Source organism: Leuresthes tenuis, unplaced genomic scaffold (genome assembly GCF_036924035.1).
Source record: "Leuresthes tenuis unplaced genomic scaffold, fLeuTen1.0.hap1 SCAF_10, whole genome shotgun sequence".
Classification (NCBI taxonomy): domain Eukaryota; kingdom Metazoa; phylum Chordata; class Actinopteri; order Atheriniformes; family Atherinopsidae; genus Leuresthes; species Leuresthes tenuis.
This window is the reverse complement of record NW_027325364.1, coordinates 9,201,706-9,226,579: the sequence shown is the minus strand read 5'-3', so window position 1 is coordinate 9,226,579 and position 24,874 is coordinate 9,201,706. Positions and strand designations below refer to the sequence as shown.

At 40.2% G+C, this 24,874-nt stretch overlaps 2 protein-coding genes across 7 annotated transcripts in view; one reads left to right on the top strand and one right to left on the bottom strand.

Moving 5' to 3' along the window:
* map7d1a (MAP7 domain containing 1a) overlaps window positions 1–16,222 on the bottom strand; it is a 36,281-nt gene extending 20,059 nt beyond the window's left edge. For all 6 annotated transcript variants that reach the window (XM_072393838.1, XM_072393839.1, XM_072393841.1 and 3 more), the window contains exons 1-3: window positions 15,848–16,222; window positions 3,338–3,535; window positions 276–344 (exon numbers count right to left, since the gene is read on the bottom strand). In XM_072393838.1, coding sequence (XP_072249939.1) covers window positions 276–344; window positions 3,338–3,535; window positions 15,848–15,878 — 298 coding nt within the window. In that variant the 5' untranslated portion in view covers window positions 15,879–16,222. The remainder of the gene's footprint in view (window positions 1–275; window positions 345–3,337; window positions 3,536–15,847) is intronic.
* stk40 (serine/threonine kinase 40) overlaps window positions 1–24,874 on the top strand; it is a 412,820-nt gene that overhangs the window by 146,912 nt on the left and 241,034 nt on the right. The window lies entirely within an intron of this gene.

Below are 24,874 nucleotides of genomic sequence, written 5' to 3'. Positions count from 1 at the left end.
AAGCAAACGCTGACAGTGCTCGCTGCTTCAGTTTGCATGCAGAAAATGAATGTTCAGCTGTTAAATGGTTGCTTGACTTTCGCAGATTTAAGTTTGTTTTTGCAGAACAACCAAACAACCTTCTTATTGTTTCCAAGGGCTTGTGAAACATGTGCATGCTACTTGCAGCATTGAGCCAACCCAGAAGTAAAAAACACTGATGACAACCTCTTCCACCCCAACACCAGGAGGAGCTCTCTCCATGTGTAAAGTGCTTTTCCTCCAACTTCACTCACCGAGATATTTGGCCTTCTCCTCTCTGCGTTCTTTTGCAAGCTTCTGCCTCTCCTCCGACTTCATGATGTCTGAGAAGAGAATGAAGATGGGGAAAAAGAAGAGGGAGAGGATATGTGAATGTGTATAAACTTTGTATGTTGCCCAGTCCACTGAATAACAGTTTCAGACACAGCATTTATAAGAATAAACAAACACATTTTTAGTTTTCTTGCAACTGATGAAAGTCTTAACATATTCTGAGTACCTGAGTGTGAGATACAACAAACTTCTGGATAATGAGAGTTACAACAAATAAAGAGAGACAGAAAAGTCAAGCATATTTCAGCTGCTAATCTTGGCTGCCATCGATCTTTGACAACTACTTACATTATGTAGACTCACAATTCAGCAAACTGTAATAAAATCATAATACAATAGGTCCTCTAATCATTCAGTGTTGAAAGAAAGAAAAAAATGAGTTGCACTTCCAGCCTCCTTCAACTGCGAACCAGCCTGGGGGCAAAAATGATGCGCAGCCCTTTGACAAACAGAAATATGAGTAAATGTTTTTCTCTTCGAGGCTACTCAGTCATCACAACAAACGTCTTTAAAACTATAAAAGTCTTTAAAAGGAAATGCATGGCACAAGACAATGTGAGGAAGCTGGCAACGTTACGACACGAATGCTCAACCTGAGGGTAATTTGGAACATATTCAATAGATTGAGGAAGCACACGGTGAATGAATGTTTTCAGAAAATACTACAGGGACATCAATCTCCTCTCAGTAAAAGCTGCAGCATAAGGCAGGAACATCAAATCTCCTGTGACACCTTGAAGTGGGTGTATGTTTGGCTTGTATACGAGATGCCCGAGGGGGGAACACTTCTATATACTGTCTGTCTTCAGTGTCATCTCTAATGTATGTTAATACATAAAACTCCTTCTGAATACCTCAGAGAAGGCACTCGGGAGATGCAGAGGGAGAAGAGAGTGCAAGCCACAGAGCGGCCATGCCATTTCAAGAAATTAGTCACAAGCACGCTTTGCAAACCCTACCAAGAATATTTCATTAAAACTGTTTTTGCAAAGAGTCAGTGGGTTGAACTCATTGGCATCGGAAATCAAATGGATCATTTTAGTTTAGTTAAAAAGAAACGACACCAAATTGACAACATCTTACCTCCTGGGCTACTGAGTTGACAATAAATGACATCTGAAGACATCACTTTTCCCTCTTGTAAGTTAGATGGGCATATTTTCTGGTGACATGCTAACAAAATTAATCAAATTAACCATTTATTAACTAAGCTAAACAGAAAAAGGTTTCATAAAAGAAATCTCAGCTTCCCAGCTACAGACTGCGGTGCATCTTTTTCTTTCAGAGAATACCCCCCCGCATATAAATAAATGCAGTTAATTTATGTTGGCCACTTAGAAAAAAAACAAACTTGAAATCAGTGCTACTGAAATCATCTACCATGTGACTTTCTGTTACTTCCACAAATAACCTGGTTCTGCTGGAAAACAATGGCACAAGCAGTCTTGATCTTTCTTGAGCCTTTACGCTGCATCATCCCCCTCAATCTTCACAGACCAGATGTCCAACATCAACCACATAGGAACTCATCCTTCAGCAACATCAAATAGGGGGAGGCATGAATCTTAGATACGAAAACAATCTGCCATGCAGCCTCCTGCAACAGCAACCCCTGACCCACTTTGTTATTTATAGGATGATGGAAATATCATGTGCATGGTCTTAGTCAGTGTAATGTGCTGTTTGCAACTCACCACGTTAATCGCAATATCACATACAAAGCTTCAGAGACAAAACTAACGGGCTTAGAAATTACTACTGCGTTTATCAACTGGGCTGCAGATTGTGCCCACATGCTCTTCTCTGAATGTCAGCACGAGTAGTGGAGGAGGATATTCTGTATAACGTGGATTAGGGAAATCCACTGGGCACCCCCCGAGGGAGATAAAGCTCTGTGTTTGTGTCAACATTGTATTTTCTGTCACTACAATTACAAAGTAGATCAACATTCCTAAAGTTAACCGTCTAAATCTGTGTTGTCATGGGATAATGTTCGAGATGCTATAAAATGTAAGCCAAGCATAAGCAGCAGCTCCCAGCTGACCTGCAAACGTCATCATTTCATTTGGTCACAGAGTGCTTTAATCTTCATTGTATGGTGCACAACCTCACAAGTAATGAGCTTTACAGAACCAGTGATGAAGGAACCTGGAGGGAAGACTGGAAATGAAGGAATCTGGAAATTAAAGACTAAATTACATATTTCTGATAATTAGAGCAGACTGATTAAATAAATCAAGCAGTCCAGATATAAGATGTTTTAAAAGGTTAAACTGAGTTATCCAACTGAGTGGAGCTGTTGCAATTTTGGGGGAAGTGGGGATCAACTTGTAGAGGTTTAAGGGAAGAAAGACTGTGACTGCAGTGAATGGATTGATAGATAATAAGAATAAAGAGGAGTGAGTAAAGAGGCTTACACACCAAAAACCCTTAAACTTGTTCCTAAGAGTTTGTACCTGCCGTTAGCCAGGCACTACAAAGAGTTCAAGTAGTGGCATTATGGAACCGTCTATGGTGCAGCTGCTAGGTCAAACTCAATGCCTGCTTGGCATTACTCAGTGAAATGGGATTCCTATTCAGGAACCCTCAGCCTGCCCCTCATTAGAGAACAGGACATGGTAGTGATCAGCATTAGCCATCCACTTACTAACAAAGCTCATTTGTTCATATTATACTGAGATCTTTTCTGTACTAACTTGATTTCATCTGAAATCTTCAAGTGCAAAGCTGCAATGTTCTCATATAACATGTGTTTAAGGCTTTTTTTTCCCCACCACCTCAGAAAAAGCTACAGCCACTCTATTGGATTCTGCTTTGCGACTGAAAGCACGCAATCACTGCCCTGAGAGCTGAAATGACTTCAGCAGAGAGCAGATGAGATTGCACCATTATCAGAGTGCTGCCTCAAGTTAAGCCAAATTCAGTTTCCATTGTAAGTGTACACTATGAACAACTGAACCGAAAAGGTAAAACTCGTGTTTACCTTTGTTTGACCTGGGGACTGGTGATGCCGGTGAGCGAGGTGATCGAGAGATGACGTCAGATTTTGTTGGGGTAGTCAGCTGTCGGTCTGTTTCTTTCTTAGCTGAAGCATCCATCCTCTGGGGGTTTTCTGTCTTGGAGGGACTGCTTTCCCCCTCTGGGTCAGGCCTCAAAGAGTTTACTGGAGCTGAGTGGGGAGCTGGACAGAGGGAAAGTCAAAACAAAAACAGTGAGCAAATGAAGAGGACAAAGCAAGACAAGTAACAGAACTCAACCCGTTTCCCTTCATTCCATTAGCTGCTGAACTCATGAAGCAAAGCGACGTGGGTGACGTAAACCACCCACAGTGAGGGTGGAGTCGATGACAGAGGAGAAAACTCTTCTTTCTGAAACTCTATTTCAATCTAACAATCATGAGGCACAAGCCTCCTCTTGTTACTATACATCTAATCCATTTCTACTATATCTGGCTGGTTTATCTACAGAGTGGCCTGAGCAAACAGCCCGAGTCCTTGGCAGAACAAAACACAGAAAGTTCTTTTTGGTATTGTAAGGATTCTGTTGAAGAAAGAAGCAGTTCAACTTGATTTTGATTTAAACATTTCAATGGCAGCTTCTATAGTTTCACCTATTCAGTATGTGCTCAAAGATTTGGAAAGTTTTTAAATAAGTTGCTGGGCCGGTTGTTTGGGACAGCAGTGAATATGACTCACATTTGGCAGTCTGCTGAACTTGTATCTCCTACTCAAACATTAGTTTTCCAGGCTTTGACTGCCAAACAAAGACCCTCATGGGAGGGACACTTTGCTTTGTCCACTCAGCACTGTATCCCCGCACTCCCGGTGGAACCATGTCAGGGCACATTTTCTTCTGCATAGTCTTTGAGGGCAAACACTGGGGCAACATGCTCTAAATTATTCAGACCTTGGCTTAAACGACTCAGACAGTAGGGGGCTGTCATGCTGAGACAGTGAGTGCGCAGAGGATTTACTCTGCAAATGCCGTGCTGGTCAGTCTGCATAGAAAAGACCACAGAGCAGCGGGCCCAATTCTGTGCAACTTCAATGACAATTGATTTGTTTTTTTAAGTATACATCTGTAGAAAGTGCCTCATGGACCTAAAGCAGGCTGTCTGTTCCTTTGTTAGAGAAAAATCTGAATTATTGTTTAGCCGTTGCAGCACAAATGAACGAGTCACAACTCACAAATGCAAATACAGGTGCTCAGTAACTGGCTTTAAGATATCATGCCCCATGGCATCTGTGCTCAGCTTTTCACATATGGAGACGCTATGTCGTCAGTCAGGGAAATGGAGGCTGTTGCTGATGACCCTGAGCTGGACAAAGTCTGATGGGCAGATAGAGTCTATGAAAGACTTCAGCTGGGAGACAAGACATTGTTTTCCCCCATTGTCAAAGCATGCCACTATTAAATAAGCATTCCCCTGGCAGAGATGTGCTGTGACAGAGAGGGGCCATTGTTGTGGTCTCTGCATGGCAACGGGACAGCAGCCAAAACACAGCAGTGACAGTGAGAAGAGAGAGAGGAAGCCAGGGGGATGGCAGTGAGATAAACAGAGAAGAGGCTGAAAACTGGAATCAGTTCAGTGCAATTTTGTGACAAAATGCATCACTGTGTAGGAGGGCTGAGAGCAGGAGCCATCATTTAAATTAAAAAAGAAATATTCCCACACAACATGATTAATATAGCCTTTTTTGTTGAATAAGTCCTCATGTGCTTAAATAAACAGCTTCATCCCTGCGAAATCAGAACCTCAGACATTACGTAACTTGGACTTATCGGGTGGTGAATCCTGCAGCCCCGCTCTGGAAATCACCTTACACCATTTCTTCACAGATCCCTGAGGGAAAATATGACATCCTGGGTACTAAGGGTGGTAGGTGCAAATCCATCAGTGACAGATGTGTATTGTGTTGCCTTATATTCTTTAAGCTCTTTCCCATACACCTGGGAACTGGAGCCACAAAGAAGTGACTGGTCAGACAATTACTGTGATCTATACTGTCAACAATGATGAGAATGAGAAGGTAACATACTCTCTGGTATGTAGGTGGCACTGACAGTGAATACCAATGAAATCTGAAGCTCTCTGGGGGAAAATGGAATGGGAGCCAAGAGAGATGAGTGCTGCTGTGGCACAAGGGAGTGAAACAAGGGCTGATTGATGCAGTCTGTCTGGGCAGCCAAATGATTGGAAGAAGAGGGTATATAGCAGATGACAGGGCTGCTAATAACAATTACTTCTACCATCATTTATGTTTTTATGATCTATAAACTGAAGCAAATGCTAAGAGACGAACTAAATAACCGATTCATTACTTTCTCCTTAAGACCTAACGTGGCATTTAAAGAAGACTTACAAAACTTAAGCACTGGCTGAAACAGCTCTCAAAAACCCGAGGGTTCTCAGTAAAATGCCCTCTGAAACTTAGCTATCTCAGCCTTTTAGGATACAAGGGGAAAATGTCCACTTCGTGTTTATCACTATATTCTTAAAAAGTCATTGCTTGTGGGTCTTGAAAACTGATGACAGGCGGCATGCACAAGGCTTGAAAGTTTCAGGACTAAAAAAAAGAAACAGGTATTCCCTGCACCTGGTCTACATGGGGTGAATAATCAAGAAGTCAAATGATGATTTAAGAACCATTAGTGTAGTTTATTTCAGACTTGTACCTCGTGGAGCTTTTCACTAGTAGTGGTGTCATGACGTCATTTCAACATCTCACTGATCAGCAGCATGTTGAAACAAACTGTTTCTACATTTCACCATAACACAGCACCTCACTTTTAACAGGCAAAAACACAATATCACTTCAAAAATCTATTATAAAAATAACTTTTAATGATTTACTGGCACTGCTTAAAGCTACGATAGGTATCATTTTTCTTTAGGCTGCACTCCCATGTGTACATACCGTTCATTTTGATAACACAGTATATAGTTTCATTTTGCACACCTTATTTTCACTTTACTGCTGTTGCGACAATGACTTATTAAAAATAAGTTTTTGTCTGTTCTTTGCAGACAAAGTGATGGGTACAAGTGCATTTAGAAGCCGTCCACACAGTGACCCTTTACAGTAAACACAACAGTCACACGGCGCTTTGAACAGAAAGCTTAAGTAATATTTGCACAGATGTTACAAATGTGCTGACAAAATCTCAAACTCTGTCACTGATCTAACTCAGTAATCTATGAACTCTGAGCCATGGCTGCTCTCAAACTCCAACTGACCTGAGAAAGACCAAATATTACCTTAAAAAGATATCTACACGTAATGATCTAATGTGTAAAACAGTTTCAAAAGCATACATTGAGTGGAGCTGTTGTATCAATTCAGTAACAATATTTATTCTCAAGCTTCTCATAAGAACTGCACCCAGAGAAGGACTACAGCAAAAAAACAGTCCATCCTTGTGTGGCATTACTTACATTATTCATAAATCAATGCACATCCACTTCCTCTAAATTACTGAAGCCTGAATGTAGAAATAGAACTCTTTGCAGCTTGTTATAGGAAGACCGTGGAGAGAAATACAAAAGAAACATGTGGTCAGTATTTCAGAAGTTTGATCTCACACAAGTTGGAGGTTGAAACCGTATTTGTTAAGCTTCACGTGTATGCTTATGACATGACACTGTCACAGCTAACTTAACCAGCCATATAGCCCCGGTAAAATTAATTAACTTTATCTTTGATCTCTGCCTGTTAAGTTACAATTACGCAATGTTTAAGAGAAATTCTTAAGGTCTTTAATATGGTGGTAAAAAGTGAAGCATCTAAAGCTGTGGCATGACCACTGGGTGAACATCGCACCATTATCACAGCTCACTTATCCTAATCAGGTCTCCTGTGGGGCATTCCTAGCTGCAGGTGTAAAACAAAGCCTGGGGCATGCAGCTGAACCCCTTTTATATGCAAAAGTGATACAATGGAATAAAAATATCTTTAAAAGTCAGTTGAAATGGTAAAGGAACCCCTACAGAGGTGGGTGGACACATGCATGCCTGAGCACAGTGTGGGAGCAGAATGGCAGGTTGAGGATCAGCAGGTAATTAGCACGACTCTGTGCCAATTCTCACTTGGGAGCATGGAAAGTTGGACAAAATATAGAGTATATGCAGTGCAACCTTAAATGTGGTTTTTAAATCTTGCTCCCTGTCTGTACATTTACAAAAGAATCTACTGCAGTGCTTTACAGTTTGGCTGGTGGCATGGAGAGTAAAAAAGGCCAAGTGAAAACTGGGAAAGCTGCCACATGAAAAGTGATTTAGCAGAAATCCAATTTCACAGCATATTACTGTGTTTGAGCAAATTTGAAAATATTCACACAGCATAGCCTGATCCATGCTACTTAATAGACCTAGATAATCTGCTCCAAAACTGCAGGCCACAAGAGCCTTACGGTTTAATTATTTCAGCAACAAAGGGGTACAAATCTTTGTCAAGCAATTAGAATTTCATAGCCAGAGCTGAGAAATTACGCAGGAGCAAGAGAGAGTAAGTCCTTGGAACAGCTTGCAGCCTTGCACTGAAACCTCTTTCGGTGTAAGTATAAGGGTCACAGAATCGGACACACAGCTGCACGGCTTTCAGATAAAATGCCACAGAGCTGCTTCTCTACCTGTACGTCAACCTCACAAGGGAACTTTGAATCATGGCAAACAATGTTCACAGTGAGCAAAACACATGACTCACTCCATGATGGATTCAGCAAACTATGACAGCAAATTCTTATGACAGTGTTTGCTCATTCACAGCTTGGGGATGGAAAAATGTCTAGCAGTAAATGTAAGCTTTACAGATACATTAAATTGGCAGTCACCAGTTGTAATGAAAACCATTTTTTAAATAATGTTCGTTCCAGAACATCCAGTTTTCCACAGTAATGTAAGGACACGAGGCAGAGTAAAAATATAGGCCAAGACATGCAATATTTATGAAGCCAGGAGCTTCACTCTTAAGTAGAAACCCTATTTTACCCGAGACTCTCTTAACAGATAAGAAAAGGAATAACTGCAGAGTCATATCACCAACAAAATTAACTAAAGGTTTGTAATACCAAGTAGTAGCAAAATCTAAATGTGCTTTATCACGTGAAAATCCGGTCTATTTGGAACATGTAAATGAGACTAACAAGAGTTTGAGCACGGACTCAGAGTTAAATGAAAAGACTGGAAGGGCGGGAACAAGAAAAAAAAAAAAGAAACAAAGAAGAGGAACTCAGGGAAACACAAATAATGGATCTGCATCTCATTTAGGAAGGTCCAGGGAACTAATGAACTACCTCATCGTTTACCACCAACCCGTCGCCCCCTCACCCCGTTGTGTCCCTCCTGCTCCGAAAAGGATGATGTAAGAGGGCAAGGGGCCCAGACACACAGGAAGCACAGTGTAAACAGCGAGCAGGGACTCACTTTGTGAGTGTGTTTCCAGACCAAAGTTTAAGAGGTGATTACTGCTCAAGACAACAGTTTAACAGTTAAACTAGGGAATGTTTTACTTTAACAATACACTCACTCGTGTGGTTTTGAATTAATTTCCCAGAGAGCCAACATTTCATTTTTGTGCGCTCAACAGAAGGAACAATTTAAAAGATCTTCACAGTTAACTATTTGAAACATAAACAAATCGCCACATTCGAAAAGCTTCAAGAAAAGAACGAGGGGCATATCTAGGCTGTTGACAAAACATTTCTGTAGTAACTGACTCAAGGCCTGAATGAGTGCTGTAAATAAGTATGTCCTTGTAATGTTCCTGATCAGTTGCTTTGTCTTTATGGAAATGTGGTCTATTCATTTTAACTAGTTTAAGGTGACAGCTTCAAACATCACAAAATAAGAAGCAGGGAACCCAAACCTAGATAAATTATTTTCAAAACGATCAGATGCCGACTGACTCATTCAACACAAAAGTAGTTCTGCAAACCAACCAGTAAGGCTGACCCTTCCAAAGGCGACATTCCTCCACTGCACGCCAACTGACCAGCGAATAGTAATGTCTTGTTCACCGACTGAAACAGCTTTCATCCCATCACCTGGCCTGGTTATAAGGCCAGGCACTTAGCTGCTGCTCTCCTTTGAGCTTGTGTGTGTGCAAAAGCCACGGTGCTGATGAAAGGAACTGCTTATCTGAACCAGCAGCAGCTCCCTGGGGGCCGTGCATCTGCTGCATGCTCCAACGTAAAGGGATGAGCAACCTAGTCAGTCTGACCAGGGGTGTCAAAGAGTGTCAAGCACAAGCAAATTCTAGCTGTTCTCAATGTCAAGAGAGGACGAGGAGAGATTTCTGGGTCACACAGGCTGCTTTCATAAGTGGAAGGAGTGTAAATGTGCCGGTCAGTTGCTCCAAGAAACCTGCTTTACCTCCGTTTGAGGACTGGGATGTGGTTTCATTTACTGAATTTCTCCTTGTGACCAACTGCATTGTAGGACCAGTGTCAGTCAGAAAGGATGGGGAGCATTTGTAATAGTTTTGGACAGCTTAATCTCTTTGTAATTTGGTTTGCTGTGACCCCAATTCAACGTAACACTAATATGATTAGACCAAAAGCCTATTGGCTGAAAGAACAATGCTTCACTGAGCCTTCAAGATTCAAGATTTCGATCTTCTGGCTCTGATGGATACATTTTGCTACATGTAGTAGTACGAACCAGAAAATCAACATAAAAGTAGAAGCAAAAGATGCAATTAACTTTCTTGGCAAACACTGTTTTCTGTTTTTCACCTGACTTGCAGATTTTGACAGACTACAACTAGCAGCATATACAAAGGTTTCTGTAACTTATTTTTTTAAGAGAATTAAACTGGAGAAAACTTTATCATGTTACAGGATCTTACTGTCACCATGTTAACCCAACAAGTCCAACTGAAAATGTACTGCAGTAAATCCAACCTTAGCTAACGACAAAGATAAAGAATGTTACACTTTTCAGTGTTGCATTTTGTAGATGGTCCTTGAGGACACAGCAATCAAGTGTCTTTTGTCCAGCCCAACGTTCTACAGCAATAAAGGAGTGTTTTATTCAAACAATGTTTTGCTTGTCAGGTTTTGATCTGCAAAGTCTGAATTTGTGAATATCAAGGCGCGGAAGCACTTTGTGTCTTAACATACAGCAATGAACTTCCAAGCCGACAACATGTTGGTGTATGTATTGCTGTGCCCATGACATTAAACAAAACAACGACTAATCTGTGTAAATCTACCAGCAGAGCAGGCAGTCAGCGGTCATAGCTGATGCGCGATTGGTGAATCTCTTATGAAAAGCAGTTTACAGACAAGCTAAAATGAGTATGACTCAACAAACGTCAGCAGACCGGCTCCCTGGCCATAAATCAAACAGATTATAACCGTCTCCGTTAGCACATGGACTAATTCAAACATTGTAAAGATATCTGTGTTCCCACATACTGCCCCTCTGGATAATGTCTTCAAAATGTCACGGCTGAGAACAACCTGGGTAACATAACTGCTGACTTTTTCATCAAGACAGCACTGTTTACATTTTGAGAGAGCTGTGGCTGTACGATTCCTCTACCAGAGGTAGCTCACAGAGCTGTTTGTCAGTCTGTTTCAATGTGGTTATTTTCAAAAACATTACGTCAAGCTTAAATCATCCCGAGCGGTAATCTTGTGACCACTCAACATACAATTACAAGCAGCAGTCATCATTAAGTGGAGTTTTTTTTGTCTCCCCACACGAAGACCCAGAGCTCCTTTGGTCAGCTCACAGGTTTCATTATGACAGGTAACTACAGCAAAAGGAAGAGAACGTCCACTCCCACAGGGTCAAAATAAAAACAGGAACAAAAGCATCGTTTCAGGAGGAAGACACAAAAACAAAGTATACACTGAAAACTAGTCAAACAGTGACATGTGCAAAGGATCATGTAGTGGATCGATATGTATTTACACTATAAGTTGGTATGTCCTTTAGCAGAACAGAGACCGTTCTAATATTAGCATATAGGTCTGGTGACTGGAACTTTCAGACGAACAGAGAGCTCAGAGGAGTCACGTCTGAGATATTTCCAGGCCCAATGGAGGTGGCAGGAATAAGCAACACCATCCAAATCAAGACTTCCCTCTACTTGTCCTTCGTCTAGTGTCCCTGGGAGACTGGCAGTACAGCTGACAGATAATATATTCAGACTGTAGCAGACTGTCTTGCCTTTTCTTGTCCCAATAATTTGTACACCCTCTGCAGTGTCGTCCTTCTGATTACTTTACGTTGATCAAATATTGACTGTGTTTTACTGCTGTCTGTTGGCTATAGTTATTATTAAATGAATGTTTGACATTTGCACTGATTTCCTTGCTCGGCAAGAGTTTATATGTGAAATAAACTTTGTGTGAAAACTGGAAAAAGGAGCGAGCAGATATCACAGATATGTGTCACCTTTTTCAGAAGTTTCAACGTTGAGCACAGTTTAAGTGTTAAAGGGAAAAGAGAGCAGGAATCTGCCTCTATTCCTTTGTGAGAGGAGATGATTTACACCCTCTGGGTGCTACAGATTGGACTGGCACTGATGTTATACCTCCTCTATGAGAGGTTTCAATCTTGCAACATCGATGACACACACTCAGACATTTCCAAGAGCCTCACAAATCACATCTTTGAAGCGTTCACATGGTAAACACCAATCAATGTGCAGATTTGCCACAAAAAGTCTCAAAGCCTGAAAAATTTTTCTTATAAAAAAAAATAAAGCTAGGCTTTCGTCCTAATTCTTCTTTGGATCTTAACACTGGGCTACCTGGTGCCAAAAGAAAGGCCTTGTCTAAAACACCCTTCAAAGAATGATTCTTCTATCAAGAGACAGGCATTCAAAAATATGTAAATATGAAGATAATCCATGACGATGTTTTGACAAAACAGGGAATAGTCTACCTTTTGTTTTATAAGAGGGGGAATTGAAGGACTTCCTGTAAAACTTAAACTGATCTCATCACATCCACATTAGCAGACCAGCATAAGAGTGATAGTTTAATATGTCCAATTTTTGCTCCAATATGATGTGTTCACTTTACAGCTTAATTCTTTAAAGCGAGTCATGTGTGTGAATGAGAACAGTTTTTCTTTTGGGAATTTGGCTGCATTTATAGAAACATATGTCTTACTGTTTTACAAAAACAAGCATAAAGATAGAACTTGGGAACATGCACCAAGGTCCATCTACATCTGGCAGGAGTGATTTTGAACCCCCTGCACAATATTTGGGTGTGTTCTTCCAGATTTATTAAATTGCTGTACGATTTCAGTCAGACTAACCAGTTTTGGTTGAACTAACCTAATAATTAGCCTTTTTTCTAGTGGAGTCTCGTTTATAATCCAGCGCGACAGAGAACAGGGGAGCAAAAAATAGCTACAAATATGTCACTGTCTAAAACTGCTCTGTAGATTCAAGAGCAGACCACAATGCCTTAGTGCTGGCATGACTTCAGTCAGCTCTTTGTGACTGAGATCTTTCTGTTCTTTTTGTGTCTCTCCCCACACTTCATACATGGCTGAGTCCCACTATCCAATGTGCTGAATGTGGGCTTTGAATCTATCTGCACATGTGGAACTGGAAGCCTCTCTTACATAAACACCCGGCTTTTGCAGTTTAAGAATAACAATCAATTAATCTTTACACCAAATGATAAGTTCTACTTTGTGAACCAGTGAGGTAATATATGGTACTTATCAATTGGCAGTTTTAATCCCATCAGGAATGCACTCATTGTCTTTTCTTTTTTAAAAGGTAGCGAAGCTTAAAATAATTAAAATAAAAGCCATTTGACTGACAGCATAATCCGAGATTGCAGCCACACATGCTGTAAAAATGAGATTTAGTAACAAGCAGGATGTTATGTTGTGCGACAGCCTTCTAACTTTGATACAGATAATTAGTATCTTTACCCATTTCACTGGAAATCTCACGCTCACAAGATAAGACATTCTCTGGCAAAAGCCTAACAAATCATGCAGCTTGACGTAGGAGTGCAGTTCATATATAATGTACTCAAAAAAGTACATGAAAGAAGATCATTTGTTTCATATTCTGTCACATTTTTGTGGTTTTCTACATTCTGATTTCACATGTATCAAAAATGTCTCCTGTAGAACATGCAGAGCATGCTTCATCAAACCTACTTCATCAGCACATTGCTAACAATCGGTCACGTGCAAAAACAATAATTACTCTCTGCTTTGATCAGGATCCAGAATTAGATGCTGAAATTGGGAGGGCCCATGAAACCCAACCCAGAGTTACTTTACAAGGCTCCAAAAATCAGAGGTTGTTGCACATTTTCCCCTGATTACAAAACAACTCCTGTGGCTGAAATTGCTTAGCTGACTGATCTTGTTCCCTACATGCCTGACAGCCATAGTGGCTCTCTGTTATTATGACATAGGCAAGGATTATACTATGATCTCTTTGCGTCAGTCTGTGGAGGTTCTTTATTTTTCCATCTAAACTGTGTTGAAGTATTCTGCCTTTTGCTGCTAATAATGGTTCATAAATAATTTAACACATCACTTCTTCGATACGCATGGCACCTCTGGTAAGAACTGCTTTGTTATAAGTGCTTTACTCTCCTTGGCACGCTCGTGGATGCCCTATAAAATTGTGAACTTTAATGGAAACTAAAGAGTCCCGTTTTATCTCAGTTTGTCACAGCTGGGTTATTCGGGGACTGTGATTACTGAGGACGACCACAAAATGCTGACTGTCAAAACGGCAAGAAAAAGGAAGACTGCACAGAGAAAGGAGGGATTTCATGTCCTGACAGCAGATTTTCACAACATCAGATGAAACTTTCAACAGCTCTTTTCCAAGGACAGGTCTTTCATTGAGAAAGAACCAATGAGCCATCCTGTGCCTGTGTTTAATCAAAGGAAGGACATTCTCCCCCAACTATCCAGAAGCTTCCAGATGTTCTTACTCTGATATGTTTTACATGGGCAACACATTCTTGGGAGCCGATAAGGCTGGAAATTGTTTAGCGTGAATTTGGTGGTTGATGTTCTCTGCTTCCTTCTTATAAGACAGCTTTATGTCCCGGTAAAGTTGAATGTTTCTCCATGTTATGGGTTAAAGTGACATTGATCCTTACACAATTCACTTGTCTAGATGTGAAATCTCATGACAATAAACAACCAACCTCAAGTTTGCCGTTCCACTATAAATTCTAATCACTGTAACTTATGGGAGAAAGCTGGAAAAACTGTTTCTGATCATTTTTAATGAGTATGGGAAGATGAACTGTATCGCTGATGGAGTGCACATCCCATACAACATGAGAGAAGCCTGATGTCAGTCTCTCTGCTGTGAGTCAGAGCATGTGATTACTGCCCTTCTTTATTCTATTTCATTTCTACATTATGTTTTTCCGAACATTTTGAATGCACAGCAGGCTACTGGTCAAGATTCCCACAATCAGGGTGGGGAACATCAACCCTCCTGCTTGATGCAGAGCCAAAACAAGCTGACCGCCCTCCACGAAGCCTCCTGTCAGCAGGAAGGAAGTTTTTTGTTGTCAGAGGGAGGATAAGGGGGTTGCATTGTGTGTCCCCTTCTATTTCCAGAAACAGGCTGCATGTCAACACACAGTGGTGATTAAAACCCTAGCCCAAAGTAGGGTGTCTTGAAAGTAAAACTTCATATTGGCAGGTATCCAATAGTGCTAGCTGGGATATTTGCTACAGCTGAAAGGGAGGAAATCACATCAGCCTTGAACTGTATGATCATGGGATCATAGACTTTATAATTGCGCATATAAAAATATGTCACTAAGCCAGATCTGTGATGGGCTCTCTATCCTGCGCTTTTGCCCTGCGTTGAACTCGTTAACATTTCCTAGATTTCAGGAGTTTGCTGGTGCATCCCTGCACCAGTAGAAAATGAGCGTCACTGCACCTGTGCGCCACTGAATTTGGAAAACATCCTCTGGTAGAGCAGAACCACAAAGAGGAGGCAGCGCGGGATGCCAGATAGCCTGTAACTGCATCGTTAGTGGTGAGCTAAACGTAACATACGGAGGGGGATGGGATGGGACAAGTGAGATTACCTCATCTAGCGCAAATTGTGTTATTATAACCCTGATGGCTGAGCTTTCTGCTCAAGAAACATTTTCTCTAAGTGACATCCGCCAGTAGTCTACAGGCCATCATGCCAGCGTTTTCATTTTATCATATAATATGGCAAATTAATACATCGCATGTCATCATCTTGAGAATTAAAATCTGTCGCAAAACTGAGGTATTGGATGGCAAGGTTGGGTTACCGTGACGATAATGGACTGGATCTATCCGCACCTCTTTATGGAGTAGTATTCAGAATTAATCACATATGTGTTTCCGACTACACTGTCTATCCTGCACTCATCTCTTAAGGACTAGACTTCAAATAATTTTGTTACAACGTCACAAAGGGCACGGGTGACAAAGCATCTGTGCACATTTTCAAACCAGGCAAATTCCAGTCTATCAGTAAAGACTTACATGTTGCTCCTGGCAAAGTATTCTCCTCCATTCCGGCGGCAGTTCCTTCTCTTTCTCTCCTTTTGTTCACTCAAACGTGCAAGTTTCGGCCCTTCCTCTCCAGCAGTCCTCTCATTCCTCAGACAGAATGGGGGGAAAACTTGGTCGAGTCACTCCAGCTGTCTGAACGAAGTGAGCAGGAAATACTTCCAAGCACGTCCAAATATGCAAGAAATGAAATAAAACAGTACCAGCCTGTTGACTGAGGCGCCGGTGGCTGCGGCTGCTCCCAATCGGAGTTAAATAAAAGGTGACCGGGGGAATTTGGGCTAAAGAAAGGCAGGGAGGAGGAGGGAGCGAAGTTTCTCACTCCACGACACACCACAGCTGATGCCCTGCTCGTGCGGCTGATCCCACTGCTCTCCGGTTCGGACTGTACCATTACAAACATGGGGTTTAGAAGCAATTATTGATACTGTCTTTTAAGTACTGCCGATATTGTGGGGTTATGTAAGACAAAGAAAGTGACAAGTAAATTCAATTGTATCTTTGTAATGCTCTTAAAATAAACTTTAACGCCAAATGAAAATGTTTTAATCTGGCAAAACCAATTTGTCCCCCAGCTTTCTGATTGGTTCCTTCACAAAACTTCAACTGTTTTACAGTCGGTTCACAGTTAACATTGAATATAAAACTTTTACCTGTGGTCAGCTTATGCCACTGCCATGTAATGTCATTTCCAACTGGTTTAAGCACTCCAGACCAGAATAAACAAAATGTTGGCTCCTGTATGTTTATTTCAGATATTTCAAAGAATTACAATACATTTGCATCTGTCTGCTAAAATGTTATGCATTCTCATTTAGCATTAGGTTTTTCCACCCAAATAAATACATGTGCTGGGCAAAGCAAAATGAAAAGGTAAGGGTGAGCTACAACACAAAGTTTCAGCATTTAGTTTCCTGGTAGGTGAGACAAGAACCAATCGGGGTAACAGTAACAAGGATGCTCCAAAATGATTTTAATAGAAAGTGAATTTTGTTTTGCATCCACATTAGTATTTAGGAGTATGACATATGGGCTCTCATATGTGATTACATCTTAGAGTATTCTAATATATTGTAGGTAGACTATGTCAGGTCCATCTTCATACATTTATTGGAATCAACAGGTTAAGCAAGTAATTCATTTGTATGGAAAACACAAGATTATCCTGTCTGCCGTGTTTTTGTGTGGGTGATTAATGTTGGATGTGTTTAACAAGTTACTCCACCCAACAGTCATTCTGTTTAGTTAGATAATGTTTTTTTCTAATCAAGGAATAAAAAAATGCATTACAGTGAAAATTGCCTTTGAATGGACCTTTGTTACATAACAGTTTTAAGGCCTTCAGCAGGTCTCCTCATCTACCACCTGTGGATCTATCGGAGCATCTGCCGGGATGGGGGCTGGGCCAGGGGCTTTTTGGCACGCTTGAGAGGGGACACCCTGTCTAAGGACCCTATTGGGGTTCTTTTGTGCAGCTGTTGAGTGGTGTTCACCCAAACCCCCATGAGCCACCTGTCATTGCAACTGGACGTAGGAGGAAGTGGGGGTTAGTTGTGCTGCAGGGTGCATGTTTATTTCTTTCTTTTAAGTTTTCTTCTTGAAAAAAGATTGCTTTTTTGTACTTGTAATCACATCATGTTTAACTCAACTAAAATGTTGTCCCAAAGACCTCTGCCCCCCTAATGTCATTACAGTCAGTGGATTTAAGTATTAGCTATGATTGAATCCCAGATAAGCTTGGTACACAATTTGCTGATAAAAGAGCAATTACAAGTCAGGTTTTTCCGCTTCTTTCAAGTGAAGGAAATATTGTAAAAGAGTAGAAAACGGGTTTATTCCTTTTCAAACAGAGCCAGAACTAAGTTTTTCACCACCTTTCCTTTTAACCATTATAAACTGAATGGTATAGACAGATTACTGAGCTTCTGTTAAACCCTTTTTGTTCATAACATTTTAGACATAACTTTTAGAGCAACTTTCTTCATCATATGAAAGAAGAGTTTACAGAGGACATTTGAATATCCCAACCAAACAAATCCTACTAGGTATGGTTATCCCAAACCCTCTCAAGAAAACTGATCTTTCTGAATTATTTTTCTCTTTTAAAAAAATACAACCATCCCAAAAGACATTATTGAAGTCATAAACAATAGTTTTTAATTTTTTTTTATGGGAAAATAAACAAAACTACACTAAACTCATCAACATATATTTTTCATGCAGATACGGATTTTTAAACTGCTCACCCTGTTACATCAAATTGATTGTATTGTCTCTGAAAGAGTGTTCAGCCGTGAAGAGAAATGAAAGTATAATAGTTTAAAGAGAAACATGCTTACCAATACATATAAATATTAGGGAGAGGCAAGTTGGTCTATTTGGGTCCTGCAGATATTTCACCTCTCATCCTAGTGCAAATTCTGAGTACAATGGCATCATAGGAATACTTGGAAATCCCCATAAGCCAGTTAGAACTGAGTCTTGGAGGAGAAGTGAAATATTTTCAAGAATTAAAATTATGCCAAGTTAGGAAGATTTTGATCTGGGTGACAAAGGATCTACAAATTCACATCTACAAAGTAAATTCCTCATAATTTCTTAATAGTTTAATTTATGAGCATTCATACTTTCATGTGTCTTCTAATAACAGGCCGTTCGTTCTGATTGCATGTTTTGTTCTTTTTTGCAAAAAAGGATTTATCTGCATTTTTAAAAAAATGTGGCAGAAAACTTTATGGTTCAGCTGCAGTACACCTGGAGTTTGCTCAAGCAGTACGATAAGAAAATTAAAGGACTGAGGATGAAAGCATACCTCGGTGTCAGGAGTCATGTTTCTTTATATCACATACCAGTGTATTTTACTGTGCTAATGAGCCATCCAAAACAGCAAAAGAAGCTCAGTTTTCCACCATTAACTGGACTTAAGATGTGTTTAAATGTTGCATGACTTCAGAAGGTTCTGCAGACTGAAACTATGGTGTCGAGTGGTGCCTTTTTTTTATCCTTTTGCTCTTGTGTACTTTTAATGTCTTTGTTTTTAACTCATACTTTCTGTAAGAAACCTATCAACATGTCTCACTCAAGCAATCTCACTAAACAGGAAGTGGGGGAGCCTCTTGTCCTCTATCCATCCCTCGTTACTCAAGAAAGGACTTCATTCTGGAGCTGCAGCTGCACTCTGCCTCACAAAAAAAAGACCCCCCCCCATACCACACACACCCACACAACCATACACATATCTCATTAAACTGCCTTTGATCGCTGTGAGCAGTTCATTCCCTGACAGAGGGCTGTTAAGAGAGTAAACAAAAATCGTCACCATGAAAATGACTGCATCAGCAAACACGCTTCCTGAAAACAAAAGGAACAACTGGAGATACTATGAAGGAAAGATGAAAAGGATCAAAGGGACCAAAAGATGGTTTGAGATCCGTTAAGAGATTATATAGGACTACAGCAACTAAAGAGAAAAAAAAGAGCTTCTAATGAAAGCCAGTTGTGTCTCCTCCGTTATGCCTCTTTGAGTGTCGGGCTGCTTAAACAGGACCCAACACGACTGCTGCTTCTGAAAAGGGCTAAAGTACAGTCAAAGACGAGGAGTAAGTCACCACTGTGAATCAGAAGTTTTAAGGAAATGGACAAGCTACTCCTTGCAGAAGTTACTGTTTTAAGTATTATTATTATTATTATGCTGATATTTGATGAGTAAAACTTGCCATGGTATCCACCTGTTAGCTAGCATATACGTATCAGTTTAGAATAACACGTTTGATCATAAACCATGGAATTGAACAATACATTTATGCCAATCAGTAGTTTTATTCAAACCCATTTATAATAAGGCAGGAGATCCCTAAACTCAGAAGACTTTGTCCAGTGAGGACCAAATCTTTGCACCAAATATTATCAAATAGTATCAAATTTAAGACACAAAGATGTCTCTACTCAAAGACGTGCATTGAAATTGTACATAAAATACATTGTAGTTATAGAATATTGTAATCCTCTAAACAAATCTACATTTGGGCCTTCACTCTAACAAAAGAAAGAGCTCATATATTTTTCCTGTTCCAAGGAGCATGGTCACCACAAGTATCGCCAGTCCGTCTGGAGGTCAGCTACTATGAATGGTAAGGGTAACCCAGAGCCTAGTAATGAAATAACAATAGCAGGAATGTTCAGAATGTCCCCAGAGAGCACTGACCAAGCCCATGGTATAGACTACTCCATACATAATATCTGCCTTGAGCAAATGTTGTATTTTAAGCAGCAGGGGAAGGAGAGCATAAGGAAAAGGTGTCAATGACATTAATCAACTTTGATGGATTTACTGCTGCAACCTTTTTTTGCGCTTGCTAAACATGGGGCAACTAAGACTGACCACTCTTTAGTGATGTCGGTACTACACGTAGAACAGTTGTAGGCTAAGTTTCTGTCAGGTTTGACTATTTTAGCAACCACAAAATTGTTTCAACTCAGCAGGTCACCTGCAAATGTAGGGATACCAGATGAATTACAACCATGCTGTGTTTCGATTTGTGAACTGTGTTTTAATCATGTCCTACTTCTCATGGCACACGGTACATGTGTGTATAAGTTGCGGTAGAGAGATAGGAAAAGAAAGGGTGGATATGTTTTTGTCTGTTACTCTCTGTGGCAACAGGAAGAAAGAGCAATGTTTGAATGGAATCATCTGGATTTAGTCTGCTTCTCACTGTGAGTTGTTTTGAAATTTAGCTGTGTTAAAATGTAATGTAAATAAGGCACTTGATGTCTCAGTTTGCTACTTATCCACAATGCCCAAACTTTCAACCCAGCGTAGAATTTTTATTGATGGAGATTTTATAGATGGAGATCTAGTGTGTGCACAAGTAGTGGTAGGAATTAGTAATAGACCATAAGATATAATTTACTATGCCTACTTATGTCGTTTTCATTAGAGATAAATAAAGTATTTTTCACTTCATCCTACCAATAACCATTGGTAAAGGTTACAGGGGAATGTCCAAGAAGAGGTGAGTGGTCTATCTCAGGCTTAGCAGAAAGAGATAAACAACCTCATTCTAATCTATAGCCAATTTAGAATAACCAATTAACAAGACATGCATGTTGTTCCTGCTGACAGGAGGGATGAAGCACCTAGAGTAAACCAACACTGACACAGAGGGAACATACAAACAACTCTTGAGGGTCCCAAAATCTTGTTGGTGTGGTCAGATATTGGGTTGACATCACCTCAACCTACAAAACCCATTTCTTAACTCTCAACCCAACATCAACTAATGCAATCAGGTAATCGTTGATGTTGATAATTGTCAAGGATTAAACAGGCAACTGTAGCAAGGGACAGTTGCTTAAACATTCCCCAACACACTCATTGCAACTGTCAAAGTGCCCTCAGGCAAGATAATGAACCCCACATTCCTTACTCTCATGTAAGTCACTGTGCAAAAAAAATGCTACTAGATAAATGTAGCATAATGTAAAGAAACTCCACTCTCTTCACCACTCCACCCATTTAATGATGCCATTATTCAGGACTTTTTTTGTGAGGCATTTGTACTAACCACTGCACCACCCATACCAGAACTCTATTAAAGTCAGGAAGTTTTGCAGGAGGCACTTTGAAAAATAGCATTCAATACAACAGCACCAGAGACTGAGATATCTTGACTTTTAGTCCCTAGTCTCTTGTGATAGTAAAGCTCCAAAAGTATTGCATTTTTCAACCTCTAAAGAACTTTTTCTAGGTCAACAGAAGACATGTTGCTATTATTTTTACAGGCTCACAGACACAACATTAAAACCGCTGACAAATGGAATAACACTGCGTATCTTGTTACAAAGAAATTTCAAGTGTGGAAGCCTGCAACTAGCATTCACTTTGATGTAACTTTGACACTTTGCACCTATCCCCCATCCTCTTATAGTACTGGCCGCCCCCAGCAGAACAGCAGTAAACCTTGCAAAACATCTTAGGAACGCTACACAGAGTCTGAGGTGCTCACCCAGCTTTCAAACTCTCCAGATCCTAAACTGAGAGGATCTTTTTGACATCTGTGGGAAGTGAGCGCAATCCAAAAAGACCCCACCCCACAACCCACGGGCCCAACGGATCTATTGCCAACGTTATGCTTCAAGATACTGATTAGTGTAAAGTAATGTACAACTTTACATTTGCAAACCAATTCTGGTTCCCCCGGAAAAAAAAGTATTTAATTTTCTGTATCAAATCCAAAACAGAACACCAGTCGATATTTGCTGTCCAGGCTCATTCAATGACTAACAGATAATTTTGTTCATAGTTTCTTTTTTTATAGATTTTATTTTAATTCAAAGTGTTATGACAGACAATATGACAATATTGATTACAGTTACTGGCCAACCACTGCTCAAACTCTTCTTCAAGTGCTGTTCTCTGAGCTGTTTTTCCTGGCCTCTCAACAACAGGTGGTTTTACCAGAGACTTAGTCTGCTGTCTTTCTGCGATGAGCAAGATTCCACAGCATTATGTCTCAAACAGCAGAAAGTCTTGCAGAGCATGACGTAATGTTCTACAACATGCTATCAGTTAGAAACAGGGCCAAAACACGTGGAGTTGGCTTCTGTCTCTGCTCACCCCTGGGGCCCCTCGCTATTCTCCTTTTCCACGTCTCTTTCTCCCTCACCCCCAACCCCTCCACCTCCCTTCTGCTCCATCGCACTCTCTGTTTATGAGTGCATGAATCGCTCCATTTCACAACTCCCAGCCCACTACCAATCCCACAACTGCTTCAATAATAGAGGTTTCCCCCCTCCCTGGGCTTTCATTTCCATGACAACTCACAATGAGGAGAGAGGGAAATAGCAGAGACAGGAAAAAAAAATGGGAATGAGAGGGTGGGAGTGCTTTCCCTTGACCACTGATTGCATTTGAACGAAGGGAAGCTTTGACTATATTACACTGAGTTTAGGTGAGGCTAAACTGACCAGTCAAGAGAACACAGTAGGAATGACCTGTTATAATGCAAGAAGCCTTTTGAGAAGCAAAAAATTAACTGTTAATTCAATTTTAAGAAATTAAATAGATACTCGATATATCTGGAAGCTGTGGATTTATTTAGGCAACTATTGCTACATGTTTATCATTTAGTGTCAAGATGCAGAAACTATAATACTATATTTCAGCTGTTAATTTAGCATTTTTGCATGCAAAAGTTTGCTAAACAGCACAATAAAAGAACACCTGAGGTTGATGGGAATGTTGTCTTCCCAGGTAACTGGTAACAAAAATTAAATAAATTGGCTGATTAAAAGTGCAGCCCAGTTGTACAAGCCTAAGGATCTTTACCGTTATATCCAACAAACATAAGCAAGCACCCAACAATCAAGAGTTACATTCCTAAGAAAAACCTACAAATTACGTATTTAATGTAATAAGAATACAGTACCAAATGAACTTACTGTCTTTGTCATTTGTGAATAGGTCTAAAGGTCACAGGGTCACCCCACTGCTCTAGAAATCATTGATTCTGTGTCATAAGAGTGAGTGGCTTTTAGGATGATACAAATACAACAGAGATTAACGCTGGGTGAAAGGTCTTGAGGTCAAACCCCAGCAGAGCTTTGCAGCACACGCATACATGCTCTTACATGTACAACCTTACATACGATTAATTTTTAATTCAAGATTAGAGCCAGGATTAATTCTACACAGAGCTGGTGAAAGGACGTTTCTGTCCAGCTGTAACTATCACACTAACACATAAAGGGCAGACAGCTGTTACTCTTGTCTCTGTATCTGTTTGCCTTTAAAACTACAGTAGCTGCTCTCTGTGGGCTGTTCTTTCGATGCAGAGTGGGGAACAAAGGAAATAACACTGTTGGCATCCAGTTAATTGCTTGTAAAATGATCGTTAACTCCTCCTGAGGGTAATAAAGATAGCAAAAAATACATCAAATGTCCATGGGGAATCCAAATAACTCAACAAGACAACGACAAGAGTTACATGCTTATGTTACATTCTCACAATTACCATAAGCATCAAATTTAATAAAACACGAGAAGAATCTTCCCTGTGCCTCTAAATGAGGGATTGTTTTTACTCATTTGATGGCAATGCAAAGAATGTGTTTCTGACCTGCAATGTGATTGTATTGCATGTTTATTGCATCATAAAGGTAAAATGTGCAGTAGGAACACCTGATCTGCAAATGTTTGTCATATGAGTGCATAAGCACTTTAAATTTCAAAGACCTACAACCTAAAAGCAGCACAGCAGTATGCTAGTGAGCACTATTGGACAGATAGTCATAAAACAAATGCTGAATTGTTGAAGCATGTCTGCAATTCAACATAATTTACATTTTAGGGCAGCTGTAAAAGTCTGTCACATGTTGCAACCCCCATTAGTCAAATTTAGCTTCCATGCGTGTTGCCATAAACTGATCCCAGGACAGTGGGGTCACCTGTCCTATTGGAGGTTGCAAAGAAAGAGGGTGGGCTAAGTAATCCCTGAGGTTGGCCTTTCAGTGTGGTGTCCTCAATCCCCCCAAAAGCCTGCTAAAATCCCCTTGATAGCAGTCCCCATTATTTTCCTATCAGTGGTTTAGCTTCACCTTCAGACAGAACAGTAATGGGAGGGATTTAGGTTAAACTAAGAAAAGCAGAGAGCTAAAGTGTAGAGGTATATATTTAAATGCAGAAAACTGATAATAATAAGGGAGAGAGATAATTACAATTAATTTTTTAAATATAATAAAAGGGAGATCAATTCAAACTGTATTGCAAAAGTTTTCCATTGAAAACTATTTTAAAAAGTAACCTAAATTACTATAATTAAATCAGTACCAAACTAATATATCTCATCCCAGCTAACAGTTTGCATCTCTCTTCCTAGACCATCCTCATTCTACTGTGTTGTAAAGCTTATTAAAGGAGGAGGGTGCACTCACATTACATTCAACTATTCGTACAAGGAAATGAGTTTGAGTTGACAGCTGCTGTGTTGTAGCAATAAG